General features: G+C 40.0%; 6 protein-coding genes across 6 annotated transcripts; 2 read left to right on the forward strand and 4 right to left on the reverse strand.

Annotated features, from left to right (window-relative positions):
- Positions 1–898: 898 nt before the first annotated feature.
- On the reverse strand, positions 899–1,213 carry EAE97_010576 (uncharacterized protein; the record flags this gene model as incomplete). The annotated part of the gene is made up of 1 exon (XM_038881091.1): positions 899–1,213. One exon carries the CDS (start codon positions 1,211–1,213, stop codon positions 899–901), a length of 315 nt encoding a protein of 104 aa, XP_038727952.1.
- Positions 1,214–2,168: 955 nt separating this feature from the next.
- EAE97_010577 (uncharacterized protein) lies at positions 2,169–3,281 on the reverse strand (the record flags this gene model as incomplete). Its single annotated transcript, XM_038881092.1, has 1 exon — positions 2,169–3,281. The coding sequence occupies one exon, from the start codon at positions 3,279–3,281 to the stop codon at positions 2,169–2,171; it is 1,113 nt and encodes a 370-aa protein (XP_038727953.1).
- A 700-nt stretch (positions 3,282–3,981) lies between these two features.
- EAE97_010578 (uncharacterized protein) lies at positions 3,982–5,254 on the reverse strand (the record flags this gene model as incomplete). Its single annotated transcript, XM_038881093.1, has 2 exons — positions 3,982–4,377; positions 4,439–5,254. 2 exons carry the CDS (start codon positions 5,252–5,254, stop codon positions 3,982–3,984), a joined length of 1,212 nt encoding a protein of 403 aa, XP_038727954.1.
- A 1,111-nt stretch (positions 5,255–6,365) lies between these two features.
- On the reverse strand, positions 6,366–8,725 carry EAE97_010579 (uncharacterized protein; the record flags this gene model as incomplete). The annotated part of the gene is made up of 4 exons (XM_038881094.1): positions 6,366–6,566; positions 6,631–6,845; positions 6,896–7,838; positions 7,892–8,725. 4 exons carry the CDS (start codon positions 8,723–8,725, stop codon positions 6,366–6,368), a joined length of 2,193 nt encoding a protein of 730 aa, XP_038727955.1.
- Positions 8,726–11,750: 3,025 nt separating this feature from the next.
- Positions 11,751–12,701, forward strand: EAE97_010580 (uncharacterized protein; the record flags this gene model as incomplete). Its single annotated transcript, XM_038881095.1, has 2 exons — positions 11,751–12,105; positions 12,187–12,701. 2 exons carry the CDS (start codon positions 11,751–11,753, stop codon positions 12,699–12,701), a joined length of 870 nt encoding a protein of 289 aa, XP_038727956.1.
- A 1,379-nt stretch (positions 12,702–14,080) lies between these two features.
- Positions 14,081–15,830, forward strand: EAE97_010581 (uncharacterized protein; the record flags this gene model as incomplete). The annotated part of the gene is made up of 3 exons (XM_038881096.1): positions 14,081–15,496; positions 15,551–15,718; positions 15,771–15,830. The coding sequence occupies 3 exons, from the start codon at positions 14,081–14,083 to the stop codon at positions 15,828–15,830; spliced, it is 1,644 nt and encodes a 547-aa protein (XP_038727957.1).
- Between the last annotated feature and the right edge of the window lie 360 nt (positions 15,831–16,190).

Genomic DNA, 16,190 nt, shown 5'->3' on the forward strand with positions numbered 1-16,190 from the left:
AATGAGCTGAAACACAAGAGAAAGTATCACATAAAGGAGAGTGATTACATCGTGGAAAGATCTGAATTTGAGAAAACACGATTTCAACAAGATTAAAATGCAACAGAAGGTTGAGGGTATTTTCAATGATAGTTAGACAGCCAAGAATATCTCATTAGACCTAAAAGAGCACAAGTAACAAGCAATTAGATGATGTTGTGGTTCTTTGCTACGCAATGGGACGAAGTTAAATATAAATATTGCAAGTGGGAGGTATCACTTGGCGCAGGGTAATTATAAAAGGGATTGGGGTTCATAGTAAAGTAGGATTGTTATTTTTGATAGGAAGAAATGGTCGTTTCAAAAACTCACTTTTTTGGGTCTATTGAGATCTACTCATTTGAGCTCTGAATCGAAGTACTCATCGATTATGTTACGTATTTTATTTTCAAAAAAAAAGAGCTAGGAATACAACTTGCTTTCTTCACCTGTAATTGATCAAGGTGGATAGAAATTTTTCAGCGACCTTGTTCATGACAGTCTGAGTTCCAGAGAACTCGAGGGTCGATACACCAGTAGACAAAATGAAACGAGCATCGGCTTTTGTGACAATGAAAATAATATCTGGTATCGCAGCTATCTTTCCAAGCTCTACCTGTCACGAAAATAATCCCCAATGTTTCATGGCCGACGAGGTCATCGCATGTATTATCGCGTTTGCCTGATCAGCTGGGCTTGAGGAAGACGGTGTGTCAAGATGCCGATTGAAAGAGTGCTGATATCGTACGACTAGTCTTTCGAGGTTTCGAAAATACCCAGTTTTACTGAGTAAGGAGTTCATGTCTGGGTCAAGCATCTTACTTCGATCGATTTGACCATATCGCATTCTTTAATGGGTGCAATTTCAGGAAAGTCAATGTCATGTCTCTGGGTGATAACGAGGGCCCATGAAGAAAGCGATGTTTTCATCCATGTCATAAAGACAGAGCGTATCGATCTTTGGATTGAAATAATTGAAATGTAAATCATCACAGCCAGCAAGATTAGTACCATCGAAAAGAAGTGGCATATATTTCAAAGCAAACTCGCGGGATTCGTGATTTATCTGAAAGAGGACCGGAATCTTGTTCTTTTTCATCATCTGGTTAGATTTGACGATGTGTGACCTTGGTTTGAGAATTGCAAACTCCCAGATGATGGCTCGGAGCTCGGCAGGAAGCATGGAGAATGACATGATAGCTAGGTAGGTAGTTCTGGATAGAGGTTAACTAGGTATCTAAGTTGTAGCGTGATGTGTTTGTCTATCTAAATTGCTCTATGATGAAATTTACATTAATATATAGTGAACTATGATGTATTATTCTCAGATGGTTTCATGATAGTTTTCAATCAATGATATTAATGTAGAGAGTCTTGGGGAATCATGATGTGTTGTTCTAATGTAATTCCAGCAGAACAAACGACAGAACTAGCTGTAAACAACACTCCGACGAGAAGAGAGAATAGGAGGCTTGACTTTCACGTAACTTGCAATTTTGAGGAGACATGCTAAGAGGGGGATGAGGCGGGGAGAGGGGGAGCGGGTGTTAAAGACAAGACTGAAATAAGAGTATAAAAAAAAAGAGGCAGATGAAATAAGTATATAATTAAGTGATCACTAGATCTTCTGATTTTTCAGTATAAAGGATCGAGCAGACTAATCCCGTGTATTATTGATCCTCTTTGGATATATTTCTTTGTGTATATGTCGCCAAGAGGAAACATATTTTCACACAACGGTATTAAACGAACATCCAGACTTTGCTCTACCTTAGAGCTTGAAAGCCTGCCATCAAGGAAATGAAATCAATTCTTAGTACAAAGAGTTTTAAGTTTGAACGACTAGCTATCGCTGGAAGAGATTCGAGTTGAGCACTGATATATCGCGGTCAATTATGGCCACTTGAGATGTAGAGGAGTACATAAAAACTTGCGGGATCTGTTATTAATAGAAAATGTTTAGATGATGTGAAAGGACTATGTGAAAGGACTATTTGAAAAAAAAGATGAAGTGTAGCATGAGGATTACTATAACTGAGAGAATTGAGAGGGTATTGGATGAATGTCACTTGACTCAGAAAGATATAAGGGGGTTTCAATGAAAGAAATATTGTATTGAAATACGAATGAAAATTATATGTCAATAATCATCAAAGAACAACGCATGTAAAGAAGCTAGGTACGGGTTGTGTAGTGGGGTGGGATGAGGGTAAAGCTTGGAATGACTCAAAAGGGATTGTCGCGGAAGTAGTCAATAGCGTATTGACCAGTCGAGTCAACCACACGCTGATCGACCCGCGTAAGCAAAATCTCGATTCTAGGAACTCATTTACTAAGCCGGCATTGAGTCGCGTGTTATACCACCTGCGCGTGGTATCTGTATCCCAAAACATATGCAAATGTATCTCTCGTACAAACAATTGCCTTCCTGCGGTGTTTGTTGGATACGCGGGTGTGAACCAGTTGCCGGGGGAGCGAGACGCGAAGTATTGAATCCTCAAACATTCTACGTTTCGGAAATATGCAGCGGGCCCTGCTTGATTCATCTGCCATTCACCAACTTGAAGGGAAACAACATTGTCGCTCTGTGCCATCGGTGCTTCGTGAGTGAGATCCGCAACAGGGGGAAGAATAGTAGGTGGAAATGCAAAGAGCTGGGTGCCGCCACCATCGAAGTAAAGAAGATCTAAAATTGGATTAAAATACTTGAACTGTACAGGATAACCATTGCCATTGACGCCACCGAAAAGTCGCTTGAGGTGTTTGAGAGCCTCTGTTCTGGATTCGGAATTTATATGAAGGATGGCCGGGTTCTGACGGGAATGCGATCTGTTGTGTCTCATCGCATTGTCAGTGATTCTGATGGTTTGAGGCGCCGGAATGAGTAACTCCCAAATCATGAGTCGAACCTCTGGAGGTAAACTGGAAAATGCAAAACTTGTTAATCTTGGACGAGCTCGAACAACCGCATTTGACTGGGAGCTTTGAGGAATGAGGGAAAGTTCCCCGTCCGGAAGAGAATTAAATAGCTGAAGAGCCCGCTGTGCAGGGGTGGGTGCGGTTCGATTCTCCCATCGGTTGATTGCAACTGCAAGAGCTGGCCCCGGTGCGGGTTGAGCTGCAAGACTGCAATTCCGATCAGGAAGAGCATCTAGCAACGAGAGATTAGCCTGCTGCAAATTGGATTGTCCTCCAGCTTGCCATTTGTTTGTCAAAGCTCGGACTGTCCCTGGGACAATTGGATTTTGTTTGTTCGAAGACATGGTCTTGAAGTTGAAAATCTGAAGATGGTTTGATATTCTTTGATGATGTGATAAGAGTATCGATTGACTATGCAGGATTGAGAATGGAGATATTAGAATGAACGATAGCCAGATATATATAGGGGGTAGCTCGAGCTGTTTCAATACAGTTTCCGTATGATTTCCACACACTTTCCATATAGTTCACACACAGTTCAAGTAGGGTTGCAACATTTATGGAGTTGAAATAACGCTCGACACAATATACGCTTGTTTGATGGTTGTTCAGAGTATTGGAAATGTACATTGAATATTGTTTGTATTATTTTATGCTGCATGATAGGCAGTTTATGCTGGTAGTCTATGGCAGGTAGTTTATGGTGGGTAGTTCATGATTTTCAAAGAAAGATCACTTCTGATGTGTGCTAACCTATGGATCTTGACACAACAGTTGGCACTTGCAAGCCTAACACACAATACTGATTTTGATCTCAAGTCATATATACACGCACAATGACGTATGTAATGCGAATCGGAGACACTCGAGCATAGTTCTTGCCTATTTAAACTAACACGAAAAAGGAGGTCTGTATTACGAACTTCATTTGAAAAGACTTTGGACATTTGTCCAAATTATATTCCACATTCCAACCCAAAATAACGGTACAATATCCACTCAATTGGTCATTCAAGCCGTTGCCCACTATAAATAATTCGTCACTTAATCTTGGGGTCGGCTCCTCCGCTTGCTATTCCTAAATGCAATTTGCACGGCTTCCCAGATCTGCGCCGCCTCTTTCCGTAGTTCCTCCACTCTCGCGATGCTTTCAAATTCCTGGCGTGATTTTGCGCGTTCCCAAAAACCCATCATATCTTTCAAAATCAAGCGAAGCCTTTGATGATATGGATAGTCCAACAGGAGCTCGCGAGATTGATGAATTGCAGCCGCGGTCTTGCAGTCCAGCACAAAAATCAGAGCGGAAAGGTATGCGGGTGGAGGTAAGGTGTCTGCTGATGTCGGTACATGTCTCTTCCCATATATTCGCTGCATGCTTTCATTGACACGGTCACTAGATCTAACTGAAAGTCCAGCGTACTGTGCCAGCAATGAGTCTGCCTAAATTAAATGTTAGAGATGATGGACTTCTCAATGGAGGATTGGCATTTTTTTCACTTACTTCGAAATTAGGGTCATGAGCTGCGACATTCCCTGACTCCACAATGCTTCCATCTAGCATTCTGCCATTGTGACCTTCGAACATGTAGTGGATGTTCTCAAGCCACCTCAGCCTCATAGCTATCCCAATGTTTAGAAGGGGCTTAAACTTCTCGCTTGTTTCTCGAAGTGCTTCGTGATTTGAGCGTAGTTTCTGATATTCTCCGCTCAAAATTTTCAAATCAGATGCCAGTCCAAGATTCTTCTTCTGCTCTTCCTTCAAATTTTCTGAGGTCTTTTGATACTTCGAGTCTAGCGAAGCGGACTTGTCGTGTAGCGCTTTACACCTATTATCAGCTAGACGTAACTTCTCGCTAGTCTCCTGCCTCTCGCCCTGTATTTGATTCTCTATCTGTTTAATACTCATCTGGAAGTTATCTACTTGCAGTGACATTTCTTTTAGGTGATCACTCCGCATTTTCTCAATGACTCCAACTGCAGAACTGCGCTCTGCTTTTAAATCTTTGATTTCATCGAGTGTCGATTGTAGTATTCTTCTCAATTGAGCAGCCGACTCTTTTCCCGAGAGGTCTGGTATTTCTCTTGGAGGGTGCAACTCATAGCGAGTATTTTTCTTAATCATCGTTAAAGCCCAGGAATCCCCTGCCAGTATCTCGCCCGAAGGTATTGTGTGATCGGTGACTACCACTATGTTTCCTTTGGTTCTGCATTTGGTACAGACAAACAAAGCGTGCATCTCCTCTCTCAACTCCTTCACGATCCCAGCGCGGAATCTGGCCTGTTCTGCGTCATGGCTGGAATCTACAGGAGTAGACATTGGTGACGATTTCGGAGATGAAAGAAGGGATACAGGGAGGTAAGACGGGTTGTCTAGACTGAAATAAGATCTTGTTGTAGGGGCGAGGGTAGAATCTGTAGTCGGAATCTACGAAAGTGACCATTACAAGGCCAGCTGAATTGTAAAAAGATTGGATTCCGGGGAGGCTCGAACTGTTAAAATGTGAATTTGTATGTATCTCAAATCGTTTCTCGTAGAATGGAGTCTCTTTTGGTGGTTAAGCGTGGAAGATTAGTTGGAAAAAAAGAGTTCAACTATACAACTTTAAAGACTGTTGTTGCTTTTGTACTCAAGTTCCTTGATTCTGAATTGATTGTGCAACTAAAGCATTCTATACTCTTATATATAAATTGGTGAACAAAGCTCGACAACAGGGTTCTGTGCCTGCAAATGAGATTTCTAATACAATACAAGCGTCAACTTAACGACTCCAATAGTTTCATCTAATTCAGAATTCTAAATGGGCTCGGGCTATTTTCACCCGCTGTAGTAACATCATATGAATCAAAATCATTCATATTCAATAGTATATTAAGACTTGCTTTGATATATAAATGTTAGTGAATCCGACTTGCAGTTCAAACAACCTATTGACTATGAATCTGGAAAACAGGATTGTCGTCCTTTTATGGACTTTTCCCGAGTTTGTGTCTATGACAGGAGATGAGTAATCTAGAACAATCTGTTAGGACTTCCCTTCAGTCTTGTATACTAAATCATTTTCCAGTAATAGTATAAACCTAGGTATGTATAGACCGTTTGTAGGCCTTGTCTTCACAAGAAAGTATTTATGCTACTAGGCTAGTTCTTGTCTAATTGCACAAATGAAAATTGCCAGGTACATTGTTTGATTCAATATATGGCATTTACAAGCACAGACAAAGAGAATTTTGTCAATCATCGAACATAGGGTTGATGAGTCTAGTGTTGCAAGCAAAACAAAAACAACAGTATTATTACTGGTTAGGTATCATCTGTCCATCATTAAACCAAGCCCATCCAAACACACCTAAATATTAATTTTCCATCATGTCCAAAACAATATTCTATGATACAAAGAAACCATGTAGTCATTATGCGTTGTATTTCGCTATGTGAGTTTCACCCATCCCATCGCATCGCTGGCATCCCACATTGGGGTCTCCATTCTCAGTACACATTCTTTACGCAACCCATTATTAGATCTTTCGTAAGAGCACAGAATTGTTCGTAACATTCCTCCTTCTTTACCCGCCAGTAGAGCTACGGATGGAGGACGTTCGGCGGAGAAAACAGTAACAGTCATTGTGCCCTGAGATAAATGTGATTAGTTTGACTATCTCTATGAGATACGAAAAATAGAAAAAAAAACTTACGGTATCAATCAATGTGAACAATCTATGACCGTGAGGAAGATCCGCAACATTAAAGTGAGGTTCCCCACCGATTCTCTCATCTGCTTTACCAGTGCAGTATGGACCGCTAGAAGGCGTGTATTGAAGACGACCAATTGAGTTTCCGAAAGTTAGAGTTTCGATCTGGTCAAGTGAAAGAGTTCCTTCAAAGCCGACAAGCCAAGGTGTGGCACCCCCTTATTTTATTGTTAGTTTCAGAGAGCCAAGGAGATAGAACGTTACTTACAAACTTTCCCGCCGTAGAGAATCCTCACAGCAAAGGGTGCTGAGAGCAAAATGATAAGTCCCAGGACTAAGAAAAAGGCCCCCAGTCCACCAACTGAGCCACCTTGAGCCACCAAAGCGCATCCCGCAATAAACAAAATTGGTCCAAATGCCAAAGCCCAATCAGCGCCTAGCTTCTTCCAAGATCTTCTTCTGAGAGAATAAATTCTGGGAATGTCCTTCCAACGAATTGAGATTGCATGAGCACCATCTAGAATTAAGGACCCGTCATGGCAAACACCTGCTACCTGACAGAGAGGCTGAATGTCCCATAGATTGGCACCAAGATCATCTTCAAGATTGAACCACGCGGGTTTACCTGTCATACGAATGCCATCCATGCAAGCCATACGTTCGACGATTTGATCACTATCATTGGCCAGTGATAGTCGGGCGAGAGCTTGCTCTTCTGTATCAGAAGGATCCATACGGGGACGTTTCGTGAGAAGTGTCATGAGAGCATAGGCAATATCACCACGTTGAAACTCTGTGAACTGTCTAGACTTCAAAGCTTTGAGGGCAACTTGAATGAGCTCGAGCCGACTTAAAGTCAGAGACCCAGTATAGTGTTCAGCCAACAGACGGAAAATTTCGTCATTTCCGTCGTGGATAATTTCATTGCTTGGGGTGAGCATTCTTGCCCATGATCGATGCGTGAACTCCATAATATCAACAACTTCTATGTTATCGACACCTTCCTTGTTCTGGATGTTGGGTGTGCAGATACTAACTTTATGATCGCGGGCAAGTAGGATTTCAGGTAAACACCAGAGACGTTGACCAAAGAACACTAGGGCTTGTGGAGAACGGTCGGGCATTACAACACAGACCTTTTGGGCCCCACGGGTGACATCACAGAATCGATGAACATCGTCAGTGGTTTCAGGTTGTTGATTCGCTCTGCACTTTAACACAAAGTCAGCAGTTGTTATTGAGCTAATTTAGTATCAAGACTTACATGGAAGTCTACCCAATATGCCTCCATTCCATGATGCAACGTGAGTTTTCTTGCTCTTTGATTAATGGCCTCCTTATTTAATTCAGTCCTTCCAGGATCTTGGTCTGTTGGGGCAGGTCTTTGGTATTGGGCGGCTGCAAAACTAATGAAGATGTATGGACCAGAAAAGCTTCCATCTTCGACAACTTCCCATTCGTTCTTACGGAATACAACTAAGGCACGAGGTCGAAGAAGGCGATTTTGTTCACCCTTGATTATGTAGGTTTTATCTCCATCATCTTGGCGCTGCCCTTTCATCCATTGCGCTGCATTTGGGGCAGCATCTAGTTGATTCAGAGCATGCTTCGGATACTCATAGCATTTGTGAGGGAACTTGGTGTATTTGTCACTGTTTTTCCCATCGCCATTGGTAATTCCATATACGACAATGAATATTATGACAGGAAGGACGAGAATAGATCTTCCGATAGCCAAGGCTATATCTTGAGCCGAGTCGAGTTCATTTCCAATGGCCCATGAAGACACCCTCAAAAGTGTGGGCGCATTTCCTCCAACGCGTCGTCGCCTCCATTCTCCTTGGGGTTGGATATCGGGACTAGAAGCGGCTTGTACAAGCATATGATATGGTTTGCCATAGGAAGGAGAGATATATCTGAGGAGATCTCGAGGTCGCCATGTCTCCCGGTTTAATACATCTCTGTGGAAATGTGTGGGCACTGGATCGAGGGGACCTGCCTTTTCTGCATCCCTCAAAGTAGGATTGGTGTAGGTAAACTGCTTGAACCAATGCCTTTGTCCATCGAAATGTTGGTTGATATCTACCGACGTTGACATAATGGAAGATCTTTCAAGTGCAAACTAGCGTCGATGAATGTATTTCTTTGTGATGAGAGGGTAGGGACGTCAGTAAGGCTTTACAGAAATCATTTCAATTGTGTAGACAGAGCAGTCGACGCGAGAAGTGGGTGTTATTAAGGAAAGATTCCTTGAAACACAAGCAATCCTTTTCCCGGCATCTTCCACCAACTCCAGAGAAGGAATAGCATTCAAAATTTTGTGACAGAAAGGTGGATGGACGCCGAGACCCTTAGAGCAAGGGTTAAGCCCATTGAAATGGAAAATACCCTAGGTGGCTTGAGGCTGACTTATCCCATGACATTGATATGTGCCCTGTTTGACAGGCACTATAAGGCGGGAGGGGAAGCCCGTCGTGAAGTGTTCTCATAGTAAGCACCCAATGCTTATTTTTTTAAAATAAGAATTGAATATCAAAACCTCCTGCTCATGCTATTTTTACAAATTTCACGAATGATTCCCATGTAACCAATCATTTGTCGATGAACTAAAAGTCGTTGCCTAAATAATGATATATGAATGTATCAACGCCCTCAATTGCGGATATTAGGAAAGCCTGATCTATTATCGGAAAGCCAAGATACTGAAAAGCAATATTTCAACCCCATTTTTGTCAGAAAAGGGATGCCCAGAAAGCCACAAGCCAGTATCCATGTCGTTGCCGAAGGCTTACATTTCATGCATCAGAATGTTCCACGTGGGTTGAATCACCACCACAGCTTCTGGTAGTAGTGTTTTGGCGCTTTTCTTTCCCCAATATTGGAGCATGTTGATGTCGGGCTTGAGTTCTTGCTCCATGCTTTATCACTGTCTAGGGGATGAAAGAGAGGGTTGCCCAAACTAGCGAGCCAGTCCAAGCTCGAATTTGTGTAAGCTCACGTGATTACAATGCATTTTGATTGGATTCTATTTCTAGATTTCCAATTTCGCCCAAACTTCAGCTGATGCAGCCACCATGGCCTTGTAAGACAACGTGCAAATTTGAGGCTCTTCAAGCAAAGAATGCTGATCACCCCTCGCATTCTGACCAATCATTCGCGACAAATACAACCATCCCAAATTTCATTCCCAACGGCCTTGGCAATGATTCAAAAACTGTTCTTCTAAATCTTAGCTGGCCCTTGAATTTACAGAGACGGGATGATGAGATGGGTTCTGAACGCCTTCTGGTGTCTTAAATGGAGATTTCCTCTTGCTGAAGTACTTTAAGGTATATCTATTTCTAGGAACCCCGGTGTCGGCAATGAAAGATCAGTAGCGTACTTGGAACTGTTCCAGACCCTGGGTCGGCTACCTACTCCCCCCTTTAGCCACATTTCACTGCTTATCGGGCTCCGATTTAGCATTTTGACGAGTCCATGCAACAGGCTTTCGGAAGAAATTCGAAATTCGGAAGGGTAGTTCGAACTTCATACGTCCCGGGAGAGCGGCGAATTGAGTCTAGCCTTTGTATCAAATACTAGGCCTCTCTGATGCATGAAATATGCTGTACACCTCGAAGCTGACCATCTGATTCTCCATCAAATGTGTTTACCTCCTGCGAACAAAGCATACCGAAATTGTGCCATATATCACGTGATCGTAAATGATCTACTGTGCAAGGCCTTAGTTTTGGGAATTTGCATGCTTGCATCATTCCTTTTGTAAATTTACTTCCCCTTTCTTCTTATGAAGATGTAAGATTTGATACATCGATGAACTTTCTAGTCTAAGCTTTTAGGGGTCTTACAGTGCATAGCATTGTATCACAGGAGATTTCAAACAATGACTGAATGAAATGAGGGTATTCATTCATCTGTAAAAATACCTACATAGATGAATGCAGCATCCTCATAGTCCTCCGATATCTGCTATATGGTCTCCTTCACGCCTGGGCCTCTTCTCTCCCGCGCAGCTCTTGCCTCTTCGTATCCTAATCTGGATGATCAAAGAAGCGCCACTGTTAGAATAACAACAATAGCTGCTTCAATTTGCGAGTGTCATCTGAATACCATGTGAACTATTCTATGATGAAAGCATCTGGAAGATCTGGTGACTCAGACAACAACGGCCACATCAAAATGAGAAGAGGTTGGGAACTTTCCAGTCTCTACTCTTCCGTGAACAAAATCATCAATGCTTGGGGTATCAATTCCCAATACTCAATCAGCACGCTGTTGTGTTAAAGGAAGAAAATTTTTCGGCAAGTCGAGCAAGAAGACCGTAATTTTCGAGGAGGGTATGATTGACATACTGCCATTATCAATCTAGATTTTTCAAGCTCAAAACATCTGCTCAATACATTTACCACTCAGCAAATTATGAGACAGCTCTCTATATTGAGGTCTCCATATTAAAAAATTACATTGATAGGCCATGTCGATGACAGATATGTAATCTGCCATCGAAGGATTGGTATTCTTACTTTTGAGCTTATCACTGGGATGATACAGCATTCCCGTTGGGCCTCATCTCTGTCATCTCTGTCGTCCAACGAAAGCTTGTTGTAATTTGATTTGAATATGCTTGGATTCATATTCGAAGTTAATAGAAGTGAATGCTGAAGAGGATGGATGCCGCTTAAGCAAAGGATGGTTCAACTCAGACCACCGGTTTTCTTTGATTGGAAATTTGGCACACGACTCCATGACAACAATTTATCACATACACAAACTTTACATGGCTGAATGAAGCTCTGTCTCATATAACTCTTTATTTCAGGCACTGAAAATTTTCTATGAGATTATCTGACTTCAAGACACGTATCTGGTGCCTTTCGATCAGTCAAGTCTGTATAAAGACAATCAGGCAAGTTGCCATGTGTTGCAAAGACTTTGGAATAGTCTATCAACATGCAACAGTATTCATCTCATCCACCGTATCAGCTCACACTAATATATCACAATCAACCTTTATTCCCCCCAAGGAATTCCAGTTTCAGAGAGTGTTTTGAGAATTGGAAAAGGCAACTAGCTGACAGGTTTTAATCGAAGTCACCTTTTTGCCCTCTACAAGATTGAAAACGATGTCGACTTCTGCACGCAACACGGCGGAACTACCCGAAATCGTCAGCAGAATTAGATTTCTAGAGACTTATATGGAAGAAAATCCATCATTATGGCACAAGCCTGCGTATCGTTCGGCAGTTGAAGAAACACTCTGGAAGTTGAATGGTCGTCTTACTGATCATATAGACCTTAAGATCTTTCAAGATAAGGAACACTTGGAGAATTTCTTGGGCTGCTCTAGAGCTATTACTTCAGCGATCGGAAGACTCGGACTTGTGGCGATTAATGAATACAACAGGGAACTGGAACCGCAATCTAATGTCGTAGCAAATGCTGAAAATTCCAGTATAGAACAAGCTTCAAATCCTGCAGGTATGTCTCCTCGGGATTTCAGAAGTGATTCTACCTTCTCGACAGGAAATGCAATGACACTCTGAGCTAATTCTTTATTAGCAGAGTTGGGCATTTACCAAGAAGAGGACTACATTCTGGATGATAATCTAGTGACTACAGGCTCTCGATCTAGCATTGACCGATCAGAAGATTTCGACCATGTTTTTACTCGGCACTCCGATAATCAACTGACCCTTTTCCCGACTACAAGTTTAGACGACAGTCCACTCAATGCGGATGGATCTTCGATTGCGGACGATGAATCACACAGAGGCAAGGATAGTATTTGTGCTAAGACAATATCTACAGAGGAGCGTGATAAACCTTCTCAGCCAAAGAAGAAAAAGAAGAAGAAATCCAAAAAGAAGAAGACTGCAGTAGAGAATTCCGCAGAAGAAGCAACTCTAACGACAATAGAGACTAGTCATAGTCCAACCTTGGTCCTTCCGATGGCAAAAGATCATTTATCACCGGCCGGTTCCACGCTAGATCGACTTATAGTACTAGGCTACTTATATCCGCCCCCCCGCTTATTTTATGGTGTCACATATTATACCACCCTTTTTCAATATTAAATATTAAATCAATCAAGAATTATAAAATTATTAAATTTGAATAAATAAATAATGTATTCTCATATTATTAATATATATAAAAATTATTCTATTATTAACTTTCAATTTATTAATATTTAGTATATTAGCTATTCGCTGTAATACAAACCTCAATTCTAGAAGGTATATTAGCTCCCAAATTATTAAATAATTCTTTATTTAATATATTCTAAGCTATCTATAAACAATTCTCTAACTTTTAACAAATATATTTTGATTTGTTTTTATTAATAATAATATTAGGAAATATTTTATATACTCTTATCTTTAAGGCTTACTATATATACTTTATAGAATTAAAATTAGAGAAATAAAAGAATTAATTTTTTAATAAAAAAATTTGCTTTTTTTGAAATCAATCTTATATCTTATAAATATAGTAAATAAAAGCATTATTCTATATAAATTTATATCCTAAATTAAGCTTTTCGAAAATAGGATTTATTTTAACTTCAAAAATCTTAAGATAAAATTTAGCATTATACCCATATTTTGTATTTTCAAAATCCTTATTTATTATATATAAATTACTTTTTTTAGTATTCCAAAAGCTTTTTTAATATATAATCTTTATATTCTTATTTATATTATATATTTTGATTATTTCTAAGTTTCATTTTTAAAAATTAATATAGAAATACTATTTTGATCTTTTTTCTTTTCCCCACTTTATAAAGCATTTATTTGATTATACAATTAAATCGTATTCTTTAATTATCAATCTCCTATAAACTAAATATTATTTACATTATTTAACAATATATATTAATATAGGTTCTGATTTCTTTTTATATTTCTAATTGATTATATTATATTTAATTAAAATTCTTTTAATGATTTTAATATTATAATTAAATTTAATCTTTTGAATAATTTATTTATATATAATTTTCAGAAATAATTATATATATTATAATAGTATTCGTTTGTTTTGTTTAATATATAATTTAAATCAATTAGTATATAATAGATATATATTATTATTGTATATTAAATTTTCTAAAAGAATATATTATATAATTTTATAAAAAAGTTTAAGGCTTTTTGTAATTCGATAGAAATTAAAGCTTTTCTCTACCTTACTAACTATTTTGTTATATATATATAGAATAAAACACTTATAAGAATTATTTTGTATATCTCTAACATATTATATATTATAAATTGAAAGTATAATTAAAATAATAAAATGTGATTATAGGAATATAACGTATGAAAAAACACGTTTTATAGAGTTTTGGCTAATAGAAGTGCACGGTGACTGTATAGCCCCATCAGACGCTGGAAAAAATTGATTAGATCGAGCAGTGGTCCCAACCGCATTTTCTCGGACGGAACAGATGGTGTTGAAATTCAAAATGGAAAAGGCTCCAGAAAAGCTGACAGCGGGGCTGATGGAAAATCTCAAGCAGTATATGATCGAAGATCAACGACGTATCAAGAGACTGGAGGAGGCGAGGCAGCAGTTGTTCGAAGGCCTAAAAGTTGACTATCAGAAACTTTTGGAGAATCTCACAAAAACATACGAAGCAATCAAGTTTGAAAATAAAAACCTGAAGGCGGATCGCAACAAGGAGCTGGAGAAGCTTCGGAAAGAAAACTCAATCTTGCATGAGAAGTCATCGACTCTTGACCAAGAAGCAACTGAATTACGGGAGGAAATTCAGTTATTGAACTCTAAATCAGTAAAGGACAAATTGCAACTACTACCGGAAGTTGTGGTTGGACATGCGGAGGAGCTGGAATTTATTATACGCCACCAATGCCATATAATAGCTTACGAGAAGGTACCCAAGACTTATGACACAATCAACAGAAGGGAGGAAGAAGAAGATGAAAATAAGCCTTCTACCAGGCTCAAATTCGCGTTCAAACCCCTGCAAGGCGAATCATCTTGGGACATCACGACTTACCCATATATGTCAGAAGGTGCGCAGAAGCTGTGCAAGGTCATGAAGAAGATTCGCGTGAGCAACGCCATTCTTCGCGCAAGATGTCAATGGTATTGGAACGAACTTCATCAGGCAGAGAAAACTAAGAAAAAGAGCTTAGTGTCTTTGCTGGAAACGGAGAAATCCGCAATCATGTTCGAAGCAGAGACATTTGATCTCAAGAATCGAATAAGAGAGCTTGAGAAGTCTTTGAATATCAAGAAGCGTCCCCCTGGAGTTCGCGCTGTAAATAGGGAAAAGGAAGTCATGCAGGAGAGATTTGGCGTCTTAGAGTTGACGATAAGCGAGCTTAAGGATGAAGTATACAGTTTGAAGGAAGAAAATAGCAAGCTTCTTGAAAGAAAGGAAGCACTACTTAAGAACTCAGCGACAGGAGAATTGCGCCAGACTGCCAAGATTGAAGAAGCACTTTGTGAAGAGCAATCGAAGACCAAGAGGCTTAGTTCCCAGATACAAGAGCTACAAGAAAAAGTCAAAGCGCTTGAGGAGGAGCGTGCCATGGTAGAGCCCCTCATTGAGGTTGGAGTCGCAGTCAGAAAAAGGTTTTTTGAACAAGCTAAATATACAGTCTCATCGGATGAAATATTCAGTCGTGTCGATTACAAGATCATTAAAGAGGGAAACGATCGCTGCCATCGAGCATATTGCTTGACTGACGCAGCTCTTTTTAAACTTTTCTATCTATCAGGGTCCACCAATGAGGCTCTTTACAACAAAATCTACAATGTTAATTCACACGCAGATGTCATGGACTTTCCGGTAAAGTTATGCCAGGCATTAGACAGTAAAGCTAGTATCAAAACTGTTCGAGCCAACAATGATAGTAACATTTCTCGAGAGCTTCGCACAGAAGCGTAGCAATTGTTCTCTTTAATCATTGATTGTTATATTGCAAATCCGCAAGAAGATATATTTGATGCAAATGAGGAAGTTACAAGCTGGCTATCTAAATTAAAAGATCTTGAGGAACAGATTGTAAGAATTGGTAGAAGAATTGAGTATCATGGTTATGTCAAGAATACTACTGTAAGTATATCCTCACTGAATCAATATGACCACAGACTGATTATATATATAGCATGAAGATGAAACCAGTCAAGCTGGGGATTGGGATGAAGACGCTGGGGAAGCCTGGTGATTTAGCAGACCTTGATGGTTCTGGGACAAGAACTAAGCTAGTGCAAACTTCTTATCTTTACTGAATAATGGCTAATTTTGGGTTGTAGTTTCGAATGGACAGCGTCTTCGGAATATCTGAAAAGACTCATCCAAAGTTTATAACATTACCTTGTTACGGGCCTGAGTTATGTCTCGGAGGTTGCTAGAAGATACCGCAAGAAGTGTAATACATATGTACTGGGAATTGAAGTGTGGTTGCAAGCCAAATGGCGTAGTGTGGTGGATAAAACTAGAAGACAGGATATAGTTGCTTGACGCTTGTATAGAAGCCATATGAATTGTGGTTATGCCGGAGTGGGAAGCTGTCACTTTCTGGAGG

Source organism: Botrytis byssoidea (assembly GCF_014898295.1).
Source record: "Botrytis byssoidea strain MUCL 94 chromosome Unknown BBYS_029, whole genome shotgun sequence".
In the NCBI taxonomy this organism is placed as follows: Eukaryota; Fungi; Ascomycota; class Leotiomycetes; order Helotiales; family Sclerotiniaceae; genus Botrytis; species Botrytis byssoidea.